Source organism: Mytilus trossulus, chromosome 4 (genome assembly GCF_036588685.1).
Source record: "Mytilus trossulus isolate FHL-02 chromosome 4, PNRI_Mtr1.1.1.hap1, whole genome shotgun sequence".
In the NCBI taxonomy this organism is placed as follows: Eukaryota; Metazoa; Mollusca; class Bivalvia; order Mytilida; family Mytilidae; genus Mytilus; species Mytilus trossulus.
In genome coordinates this window covers 40,399,885-40,424,430 of record NC_086376.1, presented here as the reverse complement: position 1 = coordinate 40,424,430, position 24,546 = coordinate 40,399,885, and the positions used below count along the sequence as shown (strand labels likewise).

At 31.8% G+C, this 24,546-nt stretch overlaps 1 protein-coding gene across 2 annotated transcripts; it reads right to left on the bottom strand.

Moving 5' to 3' along the window:
- Window positions 1-5,483: 5,483 nt before the first annotated feature.
- Window positions 5,484-14,131, bottom strand: LOC134715289 (transmembrane emp24 domain-containing protein 9-like). Of its 2 annotated transcripts, none has more exons than XM_063577390.1 (5): window positions 13,935-14,131; window positions 12,502-12,617; window positions 9,172-9,276; window positions 8,534-8,680; window positions 5,484-7,744 (listed from the first exon to the last, which is right to left on the bottom strand). In XM_063577390.1, exons 1-5 carry the CDS (start codon window positions 14,062-14,064, stop codon window positions 7,595-7,597), a joined length of 648 nt encoding a protein of 215 aa, XP_063433460.1. In that variant the 5' UTR covers window positions 14,065-14,131; the 3' UTR covers window positions 5,484-7,594. The 2 variants fall into 2 exon arrangements, with proteins under 2 accessions (XP_063433460.1, XP_063433461.1); XM_063577391.1 differs by lacking the exon at window positions 12,502-12,617 and adding an exon at window positions 11,775-11,890 and having other exon boundaries at window positions 13,935-14,119.
- Window positions 14,132-24,546: the final 10,415 nt, after the last annotated feature.

Below are 24,546 nucleotides of genomic sequence, written 5' to 3'. Positions count from 1 at the left end.
TAAAATTTACAAAAAGATATATCGCAATTCATAGATCTGTATTCACTGTTTTATTATTTTGAAATGGCTACCGCTTAGTGGCAATGAGGGAAGGGTGACATCCGCTATTGCTTGCAATGGCAATTCTAGTTATTATTCTTATTCTTCCAATGATTTTTGTCCGGCAGCTTTTTTGGAGACAATGAAACCTGACTCTTGATTATAGTAAACTATAATGAGGAACAAAAAATTTCGGGTTGCAGTGGGTCTGAAGACCATTAAAAATGGCTGCCGTTACCATGGAAACGGAACAAATGTGAAAAATTCCACTTTTTGGTTTTGGTTAATTATTTGGAGATGCTTATACTTAGAATCATTATATTTTGATACATTGTAGGTGCCCACTATATACTTCTTTTAGATGATTTTTGGCACTCATTGGAACTACTATGTTGCCATGGAAACCACACCAAAAATTTCCAAAATATCAAAATGCTCCAAATTTTATGAAACTTCACAGTAATGATGAGCAACATAAGGTGATGTCAAATTTGGCGTTGGAATTTCGAAAATGTCTACCGTTACCATGGAAACAATGCAAAAATGGTAAAAATGCTTCAAAAACCTTAAAAAGTGGCATTTACTCTCTTAAAATGGTAGGTCAAATCCATTGAAACTCTGATGGTATATTCCCTCCCATGAACCAATGTGGTATCTGCCACTAAAATTTTGGAAAAGTCTTTGTTACCATAGTAACCAACCAAAATGTCAAAAATTTCCAAAATTTCAAAATGTTCCAAAATTGATGAAACCTAATATGATTGTTGACTGTCAGGTCTGCATGAGATTTTTGAAGTTGGAATTTCCAAAATGGCTACCGTTGCCATGGAAACTGCAGAAATGTCAAATATTTTCAAAATGCTCAAAACTTACTGAAATTTAGTATTATTGTTAACTGGCATGTACAGATGAGACTTTTGACTTTGAAATTTCCAAAATGGCTGTCGTTGCCATGGAAACAGAAGAAATGTGAAACTTTTGACAATCCTCTAAATGAACTCAAAATAAACAAAAAGTTATATCGCAATTCATAGATCTGTATTCACTGTTTAATTATTTTGAAATGGCTGTCGCTTAGTGGCAATGGGGGAAGGGTGACATCCGCTATTGCTTGCAATGGCAATTCTAGTTATGTCACCCGATCGACAATGTCGGGTGACATATTGTTATTCCTCCGTTTCTTTGTTATTATTATTCTTATTCTTCCAATGATTTTTGTCCGGCAGCTTTTTTGGAGACAATGAAACCTGACTCTTGATTATAGTAAACTATAATGAGGAACAAAAAATTTCGGGTTGCAGTGGGTCTGAAGACCATTAAAAATGGCTGCCGTTACCATGGAAACGGAACAAATGTGAAAAATTCCACTTTTTGGTTTTGGTTAATTATTTGGAGATGCTTATTCTTAGAATCATTATATGTTGATACATTGTAGGTGCCCACTATATACTTCTTTTGGATGATTTTTGGCACTCATTGGAACTACTATGTTGCCATGGAAACCACACCAAAAATTTCCAAAATATCAAAATGCTCCAAATTTTATGAAAATTCACAGTAATGATGAGCAACATGGAAAGATGTGAAATATGGCGTTGAAATTTCGAAAATGTCTACCGTTACCATGGAAACAATGCAAAAAGGGTAAAAATGCTTCAAAAACCTTAAAAAGTGGCATTTACTCTCTTAAAATGGTAGGTCAAATCCATTGAAACTCTGATGGTATATTCCCTCCCATGAACCAATGTGGTATCTGCCACTAAAATTTTGGAAAAGTCTTTGTTACCATAGTAACCAACCAAAATGTCAAAAATTTCCAAAATTTCAAAATGCTCCAAAATTGATGAAACCTAATAGGATTGTTGACTGTCAGGTCTGCATGAGATTTTTGAAGTTGGAATTTCCAAAATGGCTACCGTTGCCATGGAAACTGCAGAAATGTCAAATATTTTCAAAATGCTCAAAACTTAATGAAATTTAGTATTATTGTTAACTGGCATGTACAGATGAGACTTTTGACTTTGGAATTTTCAAAATGGCTGCCGTTGCCATGGAAACAGTAGAAATATGAAACTTTTAACAATGCTCTAAATGTACTGAAAATTTACAGAAAGATATATTGCAATTCATAGATCTGCTTAATTTACTGTTAAATTGTTTTGAGATGGCTGCCGCTTAGGGGCAATAAGGGAAGGGTGACATCCGCTATTGCTTGCAATGGCAATTCTAGTTATTATTATTCTTCCACCTTTTTTTGTCCGTCAGCTTTTTTGGAGTAAAATGGAACCAATCTTAATGATAGTTCACCATAGGGAGGAACTAAAAATTTCGGGTTGCAGGTGGGTCCAAGACCATTAAAAATGGCTGCCGTTTCCATGGAAACAGAATAATTGTGAAAAATTCCAGTTTTTGGTTTTTGTGAATAATTCGGAGATGCTTAAACTCAGAATCATCATATTTTAATACAATGTAGGTGCCAGCCATACACTGGTTTTGGATGATTTTGGCAATCATTGGAACCACTATGTTGCCATGGAAACTACTCCAAAAATTTCAAAAATATGAAAATGCTCCAATTTTTTGGAAACTGTAGCATAACGATGAGCAACTTTAGTTGATGTGGAATTTGGCGTTGGAATTTCCAAAATGTCTGCCGTTTCCATGGAAACAATGCAAAAAGGTCAAAATGCTCCAAAAACTTCAAGGTTTGGTAAATAACTTTGGAATGCTTGAACATGAAATCATAAAATTTGTACACAATATAGTTGTCCACTATATACAGGTTTTGTATGATTTTGACAATCATTGGAATTACTATGTTACCATGGATACAGGATCAAATATTTCAAAAATTTCAAAATGCTCCAAAATTGATGAAACTTAATAGGATTGGTGACTGGCAAGTCTGGATGAGACTTTTGGAGTTGGAATTTTCAAAATGGCCACCGTTGCCATGGAAACTGCAGATATGTCAAAAATTTTCAAAATCCTCCAAACTTAATGAAACTTGAAATTTGTGTTAACTGGCAGGTAAAGATGAGACTTTTGACTTTGAAATTTTCAAAATGGCTGCCGTTGCCATGGAAACAGCAGAATTTAAAATTATTCAAAATGCTCTGAATGTACTGAAAATTTACAGAAACGTGTATTGCCATTCATATATGCGCATTCACTGTTCAACAATTTTGAAATGGCTGCCGCTTAGTGGCAATTAGGGGAAGGGTGACATCCGCTATTGCTTGCAATGGCAATTCTAGTTATGTCACCCGATCGACAATGTCGGGTGACATATTGTTATTCCTCCGTTTCTTTGTTATTATTATTCTTATTCTTCCAATGATTTTTGTCCGGCAGCTTTTTTGGAGACAATGGAACCTGACTCTTGATGATAGTGAACTATAATGAGGAACAAAAAATTTCGGGTTGCAGTGGGTCTCAAGACCAAAAAAAATGGCTGCCGTTACCATGGAAACGGAACAATTGTGAAAAATTCCAGTTTTTGTTTTTGGTGAATAATTTGGAGATGCTTTAACTCAGAATCATTATATTTTGATACATTGTAGGTGCCCACTATATACTTCTTTTGGATGATTTTTGGCACTCATTGGAACTACTATGTTGCCATGGAAACCACACCAAAAATTTCCAAAATATCAAAATGCTCCAAATTTTATGAAACTTCACAGTAATGATGAGCAACATGGGAAGATGTGAAATTTGGCGTTGGAATTTCGAAAATGTATACCGTTACCATGGAAACAATGCAAAAACGGTAAAAATGCTTCAAAAACCTTAAAAAGTGGCATTTACTCTCTTAAAATGGTAGGTCAAATCCATTGAAACTCTGATGGTATATTCCCTCCCATGAACCAATGTGGTATCTGCCACTAAAATTTTGGAAAAGTCTTTGTTACCATAGTAACCAACCAAAATGTCAAAAATTTTAAAAATTTCAAAATGCTCAAAAAGTAATGAAACTTAAAAGGATTGTTGACTTTCAAGTCTGCATGAGACTTTTGAAGTTGGAATTTCCAAAATGGCCACCGTTGCCATGGAAACTGCAGAAATGTCAAAAATGTTCAAAATGCTCCAAACTTAATGAAACTTAATATTATTGTCAACTGACATGTATAGATGAGACTTTTGACTTTAGAATTTTCAAAATGGCTGCCGTTGTCATGGAAACAGCAGAAAATGACACTTTTGTCAACGCACTTATTGTACTGAAAATTTACAGAAAGATATATCACATTCATAGATCTGCATTCACTGTTTAGATGTTTCAAAATGGCTGCCACTTAGTGGCAATGGGGGGAAGGGTGACATCCGCTATTGCTTGCAATGGCAATTCTAGTTATTATTATTCTTCCACCTTTTTTTGTCCGTCAGCTTTTTTGGAGTAAAATGGAACCAATCTTAATGATAGTTCACCATAGGGAGGAACTAAAAATTTCGGGTTGCAGGTGGGTCCAAGACCATTAAAAATGGCTGCCGTTTCCATGGAAACAGAATAATTGTGAAAAATTCCAGTTTTTGGTTTTTGTGAATAATTCGGAGATGCTTAAACTCAGAATCATCATATTTTAATACAATGTAGGTGCCAGCCATACACTGGTTTTGGATGATTTTGGCAATCATTGGAACCACTATGTTGCCATGGAAACTACTCCAAAAATTTCAAAAATATGAAAATGCTCCAATTTTTTGGAAACTGTAGCATAACGATGAGCAACTTTAGTTGATGTGGAATTTGGCGTTGGAATTTCCAAAATGTCTGCCGTTTCCATGGAAACAATGCAAAAAGGTCAAAATGCTCCAAAAACTTCAAGGTTTGGTAAATAACTTTGGAATGCTTGAACATGAAATCATAAAATTTGTACACAATATAGTTGTCCACTATATACAGGTTTTGTATGATTTTGACAATCATTGGAATTACTATGTTACCATGGATACAGGATCAAATATTTCAAAAATTTCAAAATGCTCCAAAATTGATGAAACTTAATAGGATTGGTGACTGGCAAGTCTGGATGAGACTTTTGGAGTTGGAATTTTCAAAATGGCCACCGTTGCCATGGAAACTGCAGATATGTCAAAAATTTTCAAAATCCTCCAAACTTAATGAAACTTGAAATTTGTGTTAACTGGCAGGTAAAGATGAGACTTTTGACTTTGAAATTTTCAAAATGGCTGCCGTTGCCATGGAAACAGCAGAATTTAAAATTATTCAAAATGCTCTGAATGTACTGAAAATTTACAGAAACGTGTATTGCCATTCATATATGCGCATTCACTGTTCAACAATTTTGAAATGGCTGCCGCTTAGTGGCAATTAGGGGAAGGGTGACATCCGCTATTGCTTGCAATGGCAATTCTAGTTATATTTGTTATTTCAATTATTCCATTAGTGTAAAGGAAAGGCACAATTTACAAGACACAAAATTTGTAGTTAAAGTTATTTATTTTTTAAAATACTCTTATGCAAGTATCCAGAAACAAAAAAAGGTGAAGAAAAACACTTGCACACATAAGACAGAACATAATCAAAATACTTAACATAGCTTAATTCCATATTACAGATTTAAAAAATAAACAATATAACCACAAACCTTCATTCATACAAATAGAATGTTACAATAATATGTCAAATTTTCAACTAAATTGTTTTTGGTTATTGCTTCAGTACAATGTATATTTCTTTAAATTGTGGTAATTTGTATTTTGTGAAAAACAGCCTTGTTGGAATTTTTTCAACATGAAAAAGTTTACTGGCTAATATTGGTTGCATTACAAAATTTCACGATATTCTATGGCTCAATCTTATCGTGTCTGACAGTTAACATTTATTCACACTATATGTACTCTTAACATATAAATTTAACATTTAACCACATAATGTGTACTCAAACATAAGTTACAACAACATATATAAAGTGCTATAAACTTAAACAGTAATACCTCCCATATACTCAGTAAAAGAATGAAAAAAATAGTGCATCAGACCTGCGATATTATAGTAAAGCGCTTAATTAACTAATACACACTTATCAAATAAATACAATCCCTATTTACATTAAAAAATCTGTAGGCATTAAGCACTATTTATTGTTAACTCATCTGATATAAACATGTCTTTTAAACCACAAAATTCAAATATGGATAACTAACAAATTTCTTGTGATAATTATAATGAATCAATTTCTTACTTTAAAATATAATTGGACTAGACTAATCAACAAAAATACTTCTATTTCATTATTATCTTGTGAGACAATGGACAAATGTAAAGTGTGAGATTTACCTGAATGCAACATGGTTAAAAAATATGAATCAATATGATATTCTGTTTTCTTTTTGTGACAGATATGTAAAGGTTTAAAGAAATTTCAACACATCTAATTGATATTCCATAGTTAAATGTGTTAAGTTATCAGAAATTACTGTAACCAACTTAAAAGTTGAAATATAAATGTACATCCTAAAGCTTTTTCCTTTCCATCTTTTCTAAAATAGAACTTACAGATTCAGTCAGATGTGCGAAATCTGCAATTAAATCTTTACAATGGAAAATCTTTGATACGATAAAAGAATGAAAGCACCAATGATTCATTTTGATAGATTTCAATGCTTTATAGATCATTTGCTATACAAAATCTAAGAATAACTGTAAAATTTTGGTGGCAAATTTGTAATATAAGTATATTTTTCATATGGTAATGAAATTTAAACTTCCTGTAAAAAATGTGCACACTTTAGAGAAAAAGTATTCTTAAGACTAAGCCAAAATAGCAAACGGTTCATATTAATCAAAACTAAATTTAATTTTAAGATCATCCCTAAAATTTACAATGGAAATGTAAGTTTTAATTTTTTTGTTAAATTTTTAAAGACGAAATTGACAAGTAGAATGATAAAATATTGTTTTAAGCATTTGACCTATTTTTCTATTTAATTGTTTCCTTTTGTACAAATGTATATCTTCCTTATTCACTATTAACTTGACAAGGATGTATATTCAACAACATACAAGTCATCAACACACAAATCCTGAATAACTAACAAGAGTTTCATTCACAAAAATATACTTATAAAATATAAAGTTTAAGCTCCCATTCTCCAACACACACCCATACATTTCTTTCACACAAAAACATAAAAAAAATTAATGTCAGGAACACATGATAATGTATTTCATGATGAGTTACTTGAAACATACCCTTAATTATTTGTTAAGTAACTAATTTAATTAACTGATCTTTTTATTCTTATAAGTCGTAAAAAAAATATAATCTGTTCTTTTCATGCTTATAATAGATTATTTTGTTTGACAAAAAAAAAAATCCCTGTTCATGCTTTCTGGTAATAATTTCTTTAAAAAATCAATGGATTTCTTTAAATGAGCAATAATAGTTTTGGTATTATTGTTTCCAGTTTTTATCCTTAAACGCTATTGATATCCTATATATATATCCATAATTTAATCACCCCCAAAAACTCAGCTTTTTATGATATTTGTTAAACTAATCATCTAAACTCCCTAAAATGTTTTGTATTATACAAGTTTTTTAGCTTCGAAAAAGCTCTTAAGATGTTTCATCTGCCAAAATCCTGTAACCAGTAAAATAAGAGTCTGAGCTATCGACCACCATAATACTCTTTGGTTAGTACTTTCACTTGTCTGTCTAAATCTCTCTTCACGGTACTGAAAAATACAAAGCAAAATAATTATGACAATTCTATTCCTTAAATTCAAATCATGTAAATGAAAATTCAATTTAAATCCACATAAATCATGACAAAGAAGTTGTATATCCAAGCCAATGTTTTTGCAATAGTATTAAAGTGTGAAAGAAATTGAAAAGTGTTTTGAATGAAACATGTGAAATAAAATGTTTTTTTTTTAAATATACCATGTGAAAATTGAATCAGAAAATTATGATACTGATCATGGGAATTAATTTAGGCTGGAAGCCCAATGAGTAATCTCTTCACCATGTAAGTACATATAAGAAATGTATTGGGCTTTAAGTAACTTGAACATTCTCAGTTGTTTAACCATAGCTCAGGGCCTGTTAAACAAATTTATAAGTAACCTCTTTGCAAAACTGAAGCCTTCCGTGGATAATTAAAATTAGATTCTAACCATGTATGCAGAGATCCCATTAAAATTGCTGCAAAATGCAATCTCTTCAAAAGGCAAATATTAAAACTCTGAAAATTTGAAGCCCTAACAAACCTCATAATGTGTTAATATAACACCAGAATGTCAAATTTTCTAAAATGATCAACTTTCCCTTTTTTAATTTGCATTGAGGAGCCAGATTTCTTGCATTTTGTAAAAAAAAAAATCAGGGTAGAAGACATTTATTCACCATTTCTTCTTATAATTAGCATATATTGGGAAATTTAAAATTGAGTTCTTACTCTTTTATGTCCACCAAGCAAAGTATGTTTTAGTAGTTAAAATTATGACAACAAAAACTGAACTTACCCTCTGGTAATTCTGTTCTTTGGTAATTTGTTCTACTTGGTCTAACAATTGTCTGATACGTAACTGTAATTCTGACAGCTTGTCTTTAGCTTGTATCTGGGCATAATCTACTGCATGCTCTCCAACTTGGATGTCTAAATGTACTCTCTACAACAGAGAAAAATAAATGTAATAATTCAAACATAATTATATAATGAATGCACACATTTTTTTTGTGTGATTACCAATCTTCGTCCATTTCAGTACATGCACTTTCTCCACATATTCTTATTTTATTTTGTTTAAGTCCACTACTGCGTTTAACAAGTGTATGTTCCTGCCAGAAATAATGCAAACTGAATTTTTGAAATTTAAATATTTTGATGAAAAATGTATCCCTTCTTCGAGATTAAAAATGTCACAAACATATTGAAATTGAATTGTATTTTGGAGCACATTTTAAAAAGTCTGAAAGTAAATCTAAGTTTTATTCATATGAGATTTTCCCCCAATCATTGTCACCATATATACATGTACCTGCTGTAAGAAACTCTTACTTTTTTAGATATTTACATGTAATAAAATGATTTTCCCCATTCAACATTCCAAATTAAAACTTCATGTTTTGAATAATCATCCTCTTTCATGAAATAACTTACCAACTGACCACTAGCAAACCATGCTGATGAGTTAGAGTGTAAACAGATAATATGTTCACCAGCAGTATGAGAAGTAAATGTAAATCGTCCCTCTGCTGCATAGGTCTGCAAAAAAACAACAACATTATGCTTAATTAAAAATAAAATTGAAAAATAACTTGCCTTTTGCAAATTTGAATCCTAAATAAATATATCAAAATAAACATTTGAAAACATCTTGATGTATTCCATCATCTACGTTACACAAACCCGTTCAAGTCTGTTTCAACCAATTCAAGATCTAAATTTGAGTCTATGCACCATCTAATTAATTACTATTGGTAGCTGCATAGAAGCAAACATGCAAGCCAGAAAAACTAAAGTCCCTACATCAATATGATAAATTTTAAGATTGATTTAAATAAAAATTTTACAATAAAAACAATATCACAGCAACCATAAATTCATACTTCAGTAAACATGCAATAAATTCAAACTCAACTAATCATTAAGCTACATTGTAGTTTATCCCATCTACATGTTTCAATTTACAATTCAAAACAACAACCTCCCTCTTTAAAAGTAAATCATCCATCAGCAAAATGTTTTTAATCAGTTTACATTCTTTTGAATCAAATAATCAGACAATTTTCAAGTTTTGACCTCTTTAATGCTCAAATGACATTTGTCTTTTTACAAATGTTGCCCAATAAATACAAGTTTGGAAATTGCATGATATACAAGACTGTTTTCAATGTTTTTAAACAATCAGCAGAGACATAATAAAAAATACTCATACTAAAATGTTTACAGACATACAATGATAAGTCATACCAGAATTGTAATTATAAAGAGCTGAAAGTGTGTGCAATAGATTTACATTTGTACAATGTATTTACACTTTTGCTATTTAGCTGAAATTCAAATGTCTTTAAATAACCCTTGATCGGTCTCTGAATAAACCTATAGCCTCATCATCATGGAAAATTCACTTATCAATTATGACATAAAATATTTTCTTTTTGTTATGGGTTCTTGTTTTATTGGCAGAGCCATTTGCTTAGGGAAGACATCAAAAGATCAATGTAGGATAAGAAACTTAAATCAAATAGTTTTGGGGTGGGGTCAACATTGCTGCAAGTTTTGTTAATCCAAAATCGATTTTACATTTATCCATATAGGTAAATCATTTTTTTTCCCAAATTAAGTAAACTCGGAGGGGGTGGTGAGGGGGGTGTCAGTGAAAAAACTATGTGAATTAAGTTTTTTATCCTTCATTGAACTTTTGATGTCGTCCCTTACAATTGCAAGTGTAAATACATGTACATTAATCATTATGAATGATGAAATATACACATCTATGTTTATGTATTCATCTGGCATGACGTGTCTCTCTGGAAAATTATTCTTTATCAATTAACATCTAATACAATGTATCCCATGCTTGTTTTAGCAGTTGCAATGATGATATAGTTTAAGCTAAATATAAAACAAAACCTTTGAACCAAATGTTATAACTAGGTCACTACAACTTCTGTTGAAGTTCTAAGCAGTGTTGTTTTACACCTTTTCTTATTTATAAAGTTCAATTTGTGTTTAAAATTACAATACCCCTGCCTTTCATAATAAAGTTTTGAAGAGAAACAAACACAATATATAACATACAATTTTTTTTTAAATGCGAACAAAAAAATGTACCAGTAATTGGTAAAGCCAAAAAAAGGTACATAAAACAATAAATTATAACATTTGGTTCATGCATATATTTATTATGCAATAAAATAAACTGTCCACATGCATACAAACTTTTCTCAATATGTACTAGACTACTCCGAGTGATCATACAATGAATGAACTACATTATTCAATAATGTCTTTTATTCATTAACGAAACATGATAAAGGCTTCAATGAGCCTGTTTTCACTATGGTAAACTCATGAGCACATTTGAAGTTAAACTATATTGTAATGACAATGATTAAAGAGCTAAAAATGTAGATTTCTAGCAATCTACACACCTAGAACACATTTATCATTAAACTGATACATACAATAAACCTTGTGTATGTGTTTTTGAACAGAGAAAGGGCATCAAATTATCTTATGCATTAAATAAAAGAAAATATCTAAAAAAAATACTAATAAAATGCTTATACTAATTTTAAGAAGTGAAAATGTCCAGTTCCAAACAAAGGGAGATAATACCAATCAACCATGTCCTAGTATGGTCAGTTACAAAGCAATTTTCTGTGTGAGCGTGTGTTATACTACTGAAAACATCAAGATTGTAAACGTATAAAATGATTTATAACAGATGTGCACAATGTAATTAATCAAGTATAAAAATTTGCATATTTAAACATAATTTCCATCAAAACCCTTTCATCTATAAATGAGTTGATTTACAACACTTGAACAGTAAATCATTTAATGGATTTCTTTATTGGAAAACAAATGAAAACCTATAATGGAACAACTACATTGATAGTATTTATGCAGAGTTATGTACAAAAAATGTAAATTATTCTAACAAATAAAATAGCACGCCATAATTTACATATTCAATCTTGATATTTTCTTTAAAACCACACAGAATAATCTGACCACTAGGACAATCGACTCACCCTGGACAGAACAATGTTTTCTTCAGGGTCTTTGACCTCCACTAACATACCAAACCCTGGTGCTGAGGGATGATATTCCTTCACAGAAAAATCATACACTTGAACTTTGTAATTTCCTGTAATCAGTAATTGTAACACAATGCAACGTGCGACATGCCGCTTAAAATTAACATTAACTGTACCATCTTACATACTGTGAATTCAGATATTTTTGTGATGCTTTGATTAATGCAAAACTGCAAAAGTATCAATGGGGTAATAAAATGATTTTTTTGTGAATTAATTCTTGTTTTTATCTTAAGTTTCATATATTTTGGGCTTTAATAGAACAGACTTTGCAATAATAAACTCATGCATTAATTTCTGAATTTACAGTAACTGACAACTAAAGTTTTTATTTAAATATTAAATGCTGCTTTTCATGCAGATAAAAAGCAGATTATGATTTTTATCAATCATACATTTGCAGGTCTGACTACCATTATAAGTATTTCAGAGTCTAATCATTTATCATGGTCAGTCTAGAGGCTTTTTATTTTCTAAATCTTTCTTCAGAGACAAATAAACTAAGTTGCCAGTTTGATGATACCAATATTTAGTAACAGGACACTTTCTACACTTCTTCACCATCTGAAGTCCTCTGCATTCATTGGCATTCTAAATATAATCAGGTGAATCCATGAAGAAAATGTCCTTGAGCATGTATTTATTAGACAGTTTGGCTTACCCTTGATAAAACAACTTTATCATCTGGATCTTGTATCTCTACATGCATGCCCCATCCAGGCACAGATGGGACATAGTTATTTGTATTCTTGTCAAAAACTTCCACTTTATAATGACCTGTAATTCATACTAGATAATAATAAGTAAGCCACATACAATTTTTGTATATTGACAAATAATATACCATTATGTAACGGACCAGCACAGAAAGTTTGTCACTCAAGGTAGACTAAATATTTCAGAACATTTAAATAAAGTTTAAATTAAAATGCCAACAGTCATGGGAAACAATTTTGTTCAATTGAATTGACCAAACTACGAAAAGATCTATGGATAAACATACTGCAAATTGTAGTCTTTTGAGAAGTATTGAAATTAAATGATGACCAACTAACTTTACTTAATAAAATAATTATATAAATGGCCTGTTATAAGGCTAGTGACCAATCAGGTGGTAAAAAGCTGATTACATGAACATAACCTGTAAATTACTGTAATCATAATGAAAACTTATAAAACCTGATGTGAATGTCAAACACTTGGCAGAAACATGAAGAAAGGAAGCATGATAGCAATTTCATCGAAATGATATAACGTTAAAGGCCAGATGGCAAAAGTCAGAGAAGGGTGGACTGCTCTGTGTCTGTTAAAGACTGTAAATGTTAAGCCTTTATTAGTGAATTTTGGGAAGCCTGTGAAAGGCTACAGGAGTTTAAATGGTCAGCTCATAATTTTTATCTGTCACATGAATTTTCACTATGAATTTATATTCGATGGAAATTGTGACATCACAATGAATTCTTAATACTTATAGCACTTAAACCCATGCACAGACCAGGTAGTCCGAGATAACTCTGACGTCCGACAGCTGTTTAGCCAGACAAGCTGGGGCCGTGGGACGTCAGAGCTGTTTCCATATCAAAAAGTGGGTATAGTTTAGCCAGACAAGCTGGGGCTGTGGGACGTCAGAGCTCGTTCCATATCAAAAAGTGGGTATAGCTTTTCTGGCTAAACAGCCGTCGGACGTCAGAGTAATCTCGGACTAGAGACCAGGGTATCCTCGTTTGATGGGTTTTTACACTATAAATATTGCATTGAGATGTCTTAATTTCCATTGAAAAAGCATGTATAGTACAAATTCATATGACATTCATGCACATGTACGAAAACATATGATCTGACAATACACCATTTACACCAGTCATGAATGTGCAGAGAGACAAATCAAATGGATTCAATATAAATGTTTCCTTGTTATATTTACCAATTTGTAACTGATAGTGACGATTTCTTACTGTGAATGTTAGACCCTTGTCGAAATAAAGTGTTCTTAGTTTGGCACTTGCAAGATGTGCAAAAAGGGGGACCGTAAGTCAGTATACATATGTGTCAGTGTGTGACAGATTTCAAACTTGTGTTACAATTTGCACGCACCTACAACCATAGTTTCATCTGGAATTTCTTCGATGAAGCATTTTTTCTCTGTTTCACCGATGTGGAAGTAAAGAGCATTTGTCAAACATATGCTAAGGACAAAAATAAAATATGAAACGTGTGTTTCCATCTTCTCAAGTTTGTTGTCGTGCCGAAAGGAAGTGACACGTCACACATGCGCATGTCGATAGGACAGGTTCGATAAAAAAATAATGTTGCCTGTGGTATGCAACAAACGTACCAGAATCGTTTACTGTGTCCGTTATGAATTTGACGAAAAAACAGACTGCAACTTGAATTTTTTTTCATAAAATAGGTAATTTATGTACTGTTTTCATAGATTTATGATAAAAAGATGTGAACGGGTTTTCAAAGCGGCTTTTCTTCAAGATTTTATCGGGTAAAAGAGACAAAAATCACTAAAATATCCCGACTTTATTTGGCAAAGGTGAAATAGATTGTACTGAACAAAAACAGAGTTTCGTAAGTGTATGGGTATGATAAAGTTGACTCTGAAACACTTTCGACACTTTTGTTCAGATAAAGGAACATGTATATTTCAATGGTAAATTGACAGACTACAGTATAAGGTGTTGATTCTTCCTAATTTTGCGTAAAAATCATGTATTTAGCAACAAAACTTGATCTACCATCTAAACACATAATTTTTAAAAGATAAGTTTGTTTTTTTTGGTTCACTTGACTTTTCAATAGTAGACTTAAGTACTTAGATTTCACTACGATGCGGCCCATGCCGCTCAGTGGTAGACTACAGGTGTATGCTGACAACCCCAAGGAACATGCCAAGACCCCTTACGGCAGTCATTAGTAGATAAAGATTTCATTTCATTCAAGAAATTAATTTATGACCTTCAAGTACGTGTCGCTTAGAACACAGCCATATACTATGGCAAGCCGTTGTGGAATTTATTCCCTATTTATTAATATTAAAAAATCATTTATTAATATTAAATATTATTTTTTAATATTAATAAATCGAATATTTAATATTAATAAATATTTTTTAATATTAAAAAATAGTCATTTTTTAATATTAATAAATAGGTTTTATTTTCTAATATTAAAAAATCATTTTTTAATATTAAATATTCGATTTATTAATATTAAAAAATAATATTTAATATTAAAAAATAGATCCTATTTATTAATATTAAATATTCATTTTTTAATATTTATAAATCATTTTTTAATATTAAAAAATCATTTTCTAATATTAATAAATGGTCTTATTTTTTAATATTAAAAAATGAATATTTAATATTAAATATTCAGGTTGATATTAAAAAATCATTTTCTAATATTAATAAATACGCCACCTATATATAAGAGTTGTTTGAGCGCTTTTATTTACGATGATCATACCTTACTGCAAGCATGTAGCTGAACTAGATCGGTGGAAAATATGAATAACAAAAACATCTACGAAACACCTGCTTTTATCCGACAATCAGCCAATTATTGTAAAAATAACAAGTTGAAAAATAAAGTTTTGTTTTTTCTTAAAAGTACAAATAAAGTCTCTTGTTACTCCAACTCCATATTGAGCAAAGATCAGCAAACGGTAATGAGAATATTTTTGTTTCTGCCGTGACCACTTCGCGGTCTGCGTTTAAACTATGTAGATTTCTTTGAAAAATGTTAAGAATCAGAGACTTGGATTTAAAAAATAAACTTTAAAGCCTAAGTTGTAAATTGTAGAATATAAACAATTGATGTACATTGTCGGAAAAACTAAATGTATGTGTACTCGCTGAGAAAGAAGAGAAAACCACGGCTAGAGTAGCTATTTGTTCTGTTTCTAAATCTTCCCGGAACAAAAATGTGTGATTTTAACAGGTAAATGATTATGTAATTTCAGGTGACCAAATTATCAAAGGTTTACTTGTGATATATGACTGACGTTTAATTTCTATAACAACTGCCCCCAATAAATGTTGACATAACCATAATACCAGGAAAAAAGGCAATAAAAGTTATTTTCATGACTGTTCAAAACAATTATAATTTAATTCGTGCATGAAAAAGAAATTTTGAAAGATTTATATTCTTATACGGTTGTTGTTTTATCTTTTTCTCTAATCTTAAAGACTTTTATTCTGATAATTCTGCAAGACACAATCCAGTGATAAGAAAACTGTTTCGTTTGATTAGATTAAAGAAGATACATATCTTTTTAGACACTCATTTTTTTATACGGAAATCTATAAAACATTTTGTTTATTATATTTAATGAAAACACTGTTAAAAATATTACTAAACATGAACATATCAATAAAAGCTGTCCATTTCATAGACATAAATGGTAAACAATAAAATAATGTAGGACAGAGAGTGACAGGACAAAAAGTCACAGACAAAAAGTCACAGTTCATTTTTTCTGATTATTTTCTGTAAAGAAAAACAGCTTATTTCTACAAAAATATTTTTGAATTTTTCTTGAATTATTGTATATATACCAACTCATTGGCACTCACACCACATCATTCAAACAATTGTCAACAAATTATTTGTGACTTTTTGTCCTACCAAATTTGTGACTTTATGTCCTGTGACTTTTTGTCCTGTGACTTTCTGTCCGTTTACCAGGTCATAGGAAATAATCTTTCTACAATAATTAATAGCTCTTCAAAATAGTCGAAGAACACTTAGAAAAGAAAGTTCAGTGAAAATGGACTTCATACTAAACTCCAAAACATATAAATAAAATAAAATTTAAAAAAAAACAACCATACACGACTCAGTAACAAATGCCAGAGGTTCCTTATTTAGGACAGACACACAAATGCCATGGGGTTAATCGGTATAGGAAGATATGGTATGGATGCCAATGAGACACCTCTCCATCCAAATAACAATCTATAAAAGTAAAGAATTATAGGTCAAGGTACGGCCTTCAACACAGAGCCTTGGCTCACACCAAACAACAAACTATAAAGCATAATAAAGGGCCCCACAATTACAAGTGTAAAACTATCCAAACGGGAAAACCAACGGTCTAATCTATATTTAAAAAAACGAGAGACGAGAAACATGTATAAATTACATAAACAAACGGCAGCTACTGTACATCAGATTCCTGACTTAGGACAGGTGCAAACATTTGCAGCGGGATTACACGTTTTAATGGTACCAAACCTTCTCCCTTTTACTGAGACAATAGTATAACATCACAACATAGAAAAACACATGATCAATTGGGAGGCTTAACTCAATAAAAATACGTAGATTAATTTAACACGCTATGAACAAATAAATTTGTGATGCGATACCTGAATGTATTGTGAGATCTGATATCAACCATTCCCTATACCTCAGGCCAATGTAGAATAAAGAAATGTATGCAAAATATACAAGTTTTCTAAGTCTAGACCACACAAGCGGTGACCAAAGACATCGGTCATCGTTTATTGATGTAAAAAAAGAGAAACAGAAACCATTTCATACTAAATTTTATCAGAGGGTATAAAATAAGCCGAGAGTTTTTTTTATAATACATTCTGCAAGGCCATACATTTCACGGCATGATGATACACTTTTATTACAATTACGTATCGGAACTATCTAGACTGCAACAGCTATATTTCAATTTCATCAAACAGCCCAACGAAACATCTACTAGTACCCAAAAGACAGCTGTGCAGTCCGTTTTTACTACACCTTTTTTTATTGCACCATATGCTCTTATTGTTCCTCATAGCAATTTATGATTTGTAAAGTAAGAAATTACCAACTAGACAGATTCAGATTCAGATTCAATATTTTATTATAGTCTCACCACATACAAACATAAAATGAGATTCACATACATAGATTTAAAACATTAAAACATTTGCATTGCATGCACCAATCTTAAAAATATTTACGAGAGACTTTGAAGATATACTTTATACATATAAACATATTTTTACACATTTATAATTTAATATGAATATATGTATTAATAAACAGCTGCGCCATGAGCGCATGATACGCCCGACGTCTTGTGTGGTTTTTTTTTTTGCAATAATCATAAATAGTTTCTGAGAAAGTTTTAAGCAATAACCATGTATTGTTTTTGAGACACGCCGGGACATGTAAAACCCCCAACCCTGTTTTTTTTTTTTACAAAAAACTAAATATCACTGAAATAAATTTTTGAATCAAAACCAAAAAGTATACAGATCTTTAGATTAATATAACAAAGAAGTGTGTAAAGTTTTAAGCAATGATCATAAATTGTTTTTGAGATACGACACAACATGTACCCCCCCCCCCCCTTTTTACAAAATACTCAATAACTCAAAAATGAAATTTGGAATCATCACCAAAAAGTATACAGATCTTTAGATTAATATAACTAAGAATTATTTAAAGTTTTAAGCCATTGTCAAGAATCGTTTTTGAGATACGGTGCGACATGTGAAAAAAAACACACCCCTGTTTTAGTTACAAAGTGCTGTAACTCAAAAAAATTAAATCTTATTTTCACAAAAAAGTATACAGATGATTTGACCATCATAAGCAACAACTATATTAAGTTTCATGAAATTTTGATAAGTCGTTCTCAAGTTACGGCGCGACATGTTTACGCCGGACAGACGGACGGACACCGGACATTTGAAATTTTGACGGGCGTATAAAAAGTAAATATTCCAAGATATTTCTCTTAAATATTCAAACAATTGTCAAGAGAACTTGCTGATTTATTGCATTAATAAAAATATTTAAACGAGCACTCGCACCTGCAAAGTGAAAAGGTATAAATATAAGTTGCAATAACTTGTTTCCCTATTTACTATAAATAAATATGATTAAACTAAACATAGGCCACATGAAAAATATCTTGGTTGTAAATAGGAAAGTTATATTTGCCATACCAGGATACCCAAAACCACCATTCTTTGCTGATATACACGTATGTGTCTAAGCTTTAATTGCTTTGGCACTTGCCAACTTCTACCTCTATTCCAATGGCCTGCGTAGAAAATCTCTTAGTTTAGTAAGCAGGCAATATCAAATACCAATAGGACATTCAACAAGAACCTGTCATACTGTAGGACATTCAACAAGAACCTGTCATACTGTAGGACATTCAACAAGTACCTATCTGACTATAGGATATTCAACAAGAACTTACTATACCAATAGGATATCCAACAAGTACCTGTCATACTGTAGAACATTCAACAAGAACCTACTATACCAATAGGACATTCAACAAGTATCGAACATACTGTAGGACATTCAACAAGAACCTACTATAATGTAGGACATTCAACAAGAACATTCTATACCAATATAATAACCAACAAGTACCTGTCATACTGTATGACATTCAACAAGAACCTACTATACCAATAGGACATTCAACAAGAACCAGTCATAGTGTAGGACATACAAAAAGTACCTATCGTACTGTAGGACATTAAATAAGAACCAACTATACCAATAGGATATACAACAAGTACCAGTCATACTGTAGGACATTCAACAAGTACCTGTCATACTGTAGGACATTCAACAAGTACCTATCGTACTGTAGGACATTAAATACGAACCTACTATACCAATAGGATATCCAACAAGTACCTGTCATACTGTAGGACATTCAACAAGAACCTACTACACCAATAGATATCCAACAAGTACCTGTCATACTGTAGGACATTCAACAAGAACCTTCTATACCAATAGGACATTCAACAAGAACCTGTAATACTGTAGGGCATAAAACAAGAACCTACTATACTGTAGGACATTCAACAAGTACCTTTCATACTGTAGGACTTTCAACAAAAACATACTATTCCAACAGGATATCCAACAAGTAGCTGTCAAACTGTAGGATATTCAACAAGAACCTTCTATACCAATAGGATATCCAACAGGTACCTGTCATACTGCAGGACATTCAACAAGAACCTTCTATACCAATATGACATTCACCACGAACCTGTCATACTGTAGGACATCCAACAAGAACCTACTATACTGTAGGACAATCAAAAAGTACCTTTCATACTGTAGGACTTTCAACAAGAACCTACTTTACCAATAGAATATCCAACAAGTACCTCTCATACTGTAGGACATCCAACAAGTACCTATTATACTGAAGGACATTCATCAAGAACCTACTTTACCAATAGGATATCCAACAAGTACCTGTCATACTGTTTGAAATTCAACAAGAACCTACTATACCAATAGGACATTCAACAAGAACCTGTCATACTGTAGGACATTCAACAAGTACCTATCATACTGTTGGACATTCAACAAGAACCTACTATACCATTAGGACATTCAACAAGTACCGAACATACTGAAGGACATTCAACAAGAACCTACTATAATGTAGGACATTCAACAAGAATATTCTATACCAATATAATAACCAACAAGTACCTGTCATACTGTATGACATTCAACAAGAACCTACTATACCAATAGGACATTCAACAAGAACCAGTCATACTGTAGGACATACAAAAAGTACCTATCGTACTGTAGGACATTAAATACGAACCTACTATACCAATAGGATATACAACAAGTACCAGTCATACTGTAGGACATTCAACAAGTACCTGTCATACTGTAGGACATTCAACAAGTACCTATCGTACTGTAGGACATTAAATACGAACCTACTATACCAATAGGATATACAACAAGTACCTGTCATACTGTAGGACATCCAACAAGTACCTGTCATACTGAAGGACATTCAACAAGAACCTACTATACCGATACGACATTCAACAAGAACCTGTCATCTTGTAGGACATTTAACAAGTACCTATCGTACTGTAGGACATTAAATACGAACCTACTATACCAATAGGATATCCAACAAGTACCTGTCATACTGTAAGACATTCAACAAGAATATACTATACTAATAGGACATTCAACAAGAACCTGTCATACTGTTGGACATTCAACAAGTACCTATCATACTGTAGGACATTCAACAAGAACCTACTATACCAATAGGATATCCAACAAGTACCTGTCATTCTGTAGGACATTCAACAAGAACCTACTACACCAATATGACATTCAACAAGTAACTGTCATACTGAAGGGCAATCAACAAGAACCTACTATACCAATAGATATCCAACAAGTACCTGTCATACTGTAGGACATTCAACAAGAACCTTCTATAATGTAGGACATTCAACAAGAACATTCTATACCAATATAATAACCAACAAGTACCTGTCATACTGTATGACATTCAACAAGAACCTACTATACCAATAGGACATTCAACAAGAACCTGTCATAGTGTAGGACATACAAAATGTATCTATCGTACTGTAGGACATTAAATACGAACCTTCTATACCAAGAAGACATTCAACAAGAACCTGTCATACTGTAGGACATCCATCAAGTACCTATCATACTGTAGGACATTCAACAAGAACCTACTATACCAATAGGATATCCAATAAGTACCTGTCATACTGTATGACATTCAACAAGAATCTACTATACCAATAGGACATTCAACAAGAACCTGTCATACTGTTGGACATTCAACAAGAACCTACTATACCATTAGGACATTCAACAAGTACCGAACATTCTGTAGGACATTCAACAAGAACTTACTATAATGTAGGACATTCAACAAGATCATTCTATACCAATAGGATATCCAACAAGTACATACTGTAGGACATTCAACAAGTACCTATCATACTGTAGGATATTCAACAAGGACTTACTATACCATTAGGACATTCAACAAGTACCTGCTACATTGTATACCTATAGGACATTCAACAAACACCTGATATAACTAGATGAAATTCAACAAGTACCTACTACGATATTTTGTCATGAAATAAGCAATTTATACATAGTATTAGAAATGAATTGTTTCTGTACCGTGATTGGCCTCTAATTCCTAAACAGTTAGGGCCATAACCGCCAAAATGCATCCCAACCTTCCTTTTCCGGTATGGAACCTTATGGTACAATTTCAGAAAGATCTATACACTTACACACAAGTTAGTGTCTGGAAACTCAAAAAATGCTTATTTGGACCGCTTTTTAGGTCCTTTTAAAATTCTTAAACTTGTGACCATAACCCCCAAAATCAATCACAACCTTCTTTTTGTGGTTTCATAGAGATCCATTTACTTAAACTAAAATTATTGTTTGGAAACTGAATGTCTTCGGACGACGCAAACGACGACGACATGATACCACAATACGACTTCAAATTTTTTTTGCGGTCGTATACAAATTATTGTTACATTGAAGTGCATTAATGTAACAATAACGCAATGTAACATGATAGCCGTAGACCTATAAAATATGTTACATTTGTAATTATTCAGATCCCTACCCAACCATTTATTCCGGCAACTACTAGTAGTCTTCAATGTAACAATAATGTTTTTGTAATTTAGATGTAGCCAGTGCAATAAAAATATCTACAATATGTGTTGTCCAGTGCGGGTAACTGACTATGCAGTATGGGCTTTGCTCATTGTTGAAAGCCATACGGTGACCTATAGTTGTTACTTCCTGTGTCATTTGGTCTCTTGTGGCGAGTTGTCTCATTGGCAATTACACCACATCTTCTTTTTTACAATTATGAAGAGTTGTCTCATTGGTTACCATACAACATTTTCTTTATTAATATAAGCCCTTTATTAAGCAGCATAACTTATACAGTATTTTCACATCTTTTTCTTTCTGATTGTGAATAATTAATATACGTCAATTGAAAGTACATGTATATTGACGAGCTTGACCCTGGCTACACAAACACATACTAATGATATACACACAGTCAATGCCTCGTTAGTTCTGTTTATACTTTCGAACAAAATTTAAGAAAGCTTGATTGATTGGTGGATTGTTTAACGTCCAGTGGCAAATAGTTCATGCATGTTCAGGACAAAATCCAAATAATGATAAATATAACAGTAAGCTAAGTCCTGTAATAGGGGTCGTTGAGGACGAAGGTCTGGGAATTTGGAAATTCCATGCATTGGCAAATGAGGGTCTAATGGATAGGAACAGAAATTTAGAATTTCAGTAGACCACTGGCCTACGAACCCCTCAAAGAGTTGTTGCAAGTTTCTTAACGTGTAGAGAGCGTGGCATTCTCTCTCCGTCATGCATCCGATTTAACATCACCATTTTGACCTGAATTGGCTGCGTCTGTATACATCCTTTACAGACAAACGGACGCCCAACTTTGGCACGGTTTTATATAGGTAGAATGAAGACCAAGTGGGAAGCTAATTGAAAACCAGCAACTAATTAACAAAAAATCATGTGTGTAATTGAGGTTTCAATAAGTCCTTACGTAAAAATTAAATTTACGCCGCGTTCCAGAGAGGGACATGAGCAGCTTCTCTTTTGGCGAATAATTTGTCATTACAGCTCATTTACTTATAACTAAGTTGAGGTTTATATTAGCATTTGTTGATAGAAGCGAAATGATCTGAACGAAAGTTCTAGTTATAGTTTCTATATAAAGGGAGATATGATGACATATTATTATATCCAATACTCCATTCACTAATGCTTACTAGTGTATACATGATAAAAAAAAATTACAAATCGCTTATGTCGAATTGTCGACCCAAGTAAATAAATTGATCGAGAATTTAGTCAGTGGTACACTTGAAGATCCTTGAATGTGACATTAATTATGTTTTGATTTTTTCATGAACTTAAATATTGATATGAATAGATCTTTTCAAAGCTCTGATAGGGGCAATGCAGAATATTGAACCACGGTACTGTGGTATGTTTGCCAAATATCGGTCATTGTCAATTTGTTTTGTCCCTAAAACGCTTTTATTTTGGCAAGTTCAGAAACTATTAAAAGAAAATTTAATTAAACATTTAATATTTAATAGTTTATAATCATTAAATAGTTCAAACTTTCCTAAAATACTTGTCAGGGTCGATATAAGATGGTCCGAGTTAACTTAACATAGACTAGTCTCCAAAATTTCTACGGACCGACTTGTCTATAATAATCATCATTAAAGCGTTTGACAGATAATGATTGATTTGCCTTATATTAAACGCTAAGGTTACATTGATGTTGATTTTTTAATATTAATAAATGATTTTTTAATATTAAAAAATCAGCGTATTATTTAATATTAAAAATTCATTTATTAATATTAAAAAATCAGACTGAATATTTAATATTAAAAAATGATTTTTTAATATTAATAAATGATTTTTTAATATTAAATATTCATTTATTAATATTAAAAAATCAGCGTATTATTTAATATTAAAAATTCGATTTATTAATATTAAAAAATGATTTTTTAATATTAAAAAATCATTTATTAATATTAATAAATGATTTTTTAATATTAATAAATAGGGAATAAATTCCACAACGGCTTGCCATAATATACCAAATGGTAAATATTAATCATCCATGTAATTTGCTCTATGGGGTGTTTGCAGACTTTCAACGGAGGCAATTTCTTGGCATAATATTATACCCCAACACTGACGAAACCATGTTTTGTTACATCTATTTCAACTTTGCCAAAAAATATTCAGGACATTTTAGTGACTTTTTGTCTCTTTTACCATACTTCATCTT

Coding starts and splice junctions, on each gene's coding strand:
- LOC134715289 (XM_063577390.1), bottom strand. CDS start 14,064: ATGGAAACACACGTTTCATATTTTATTTTTGTCCTTAGCATATGTTTG. Junction 12,618..13,934: donor AGATGAAACTATGGTTGTAG/GTGCGTGCAAAT, acceptor TATGAATTACAG/GTCATTATAAAGTGGAAGTT. Junction 7,745..8,533: donor AAGAACAGAATTACCAGAGG/GTAAGTTCAGTT, acceptor TGTATTTTTCAG/TACCGTGAAGAGAGATTTAG.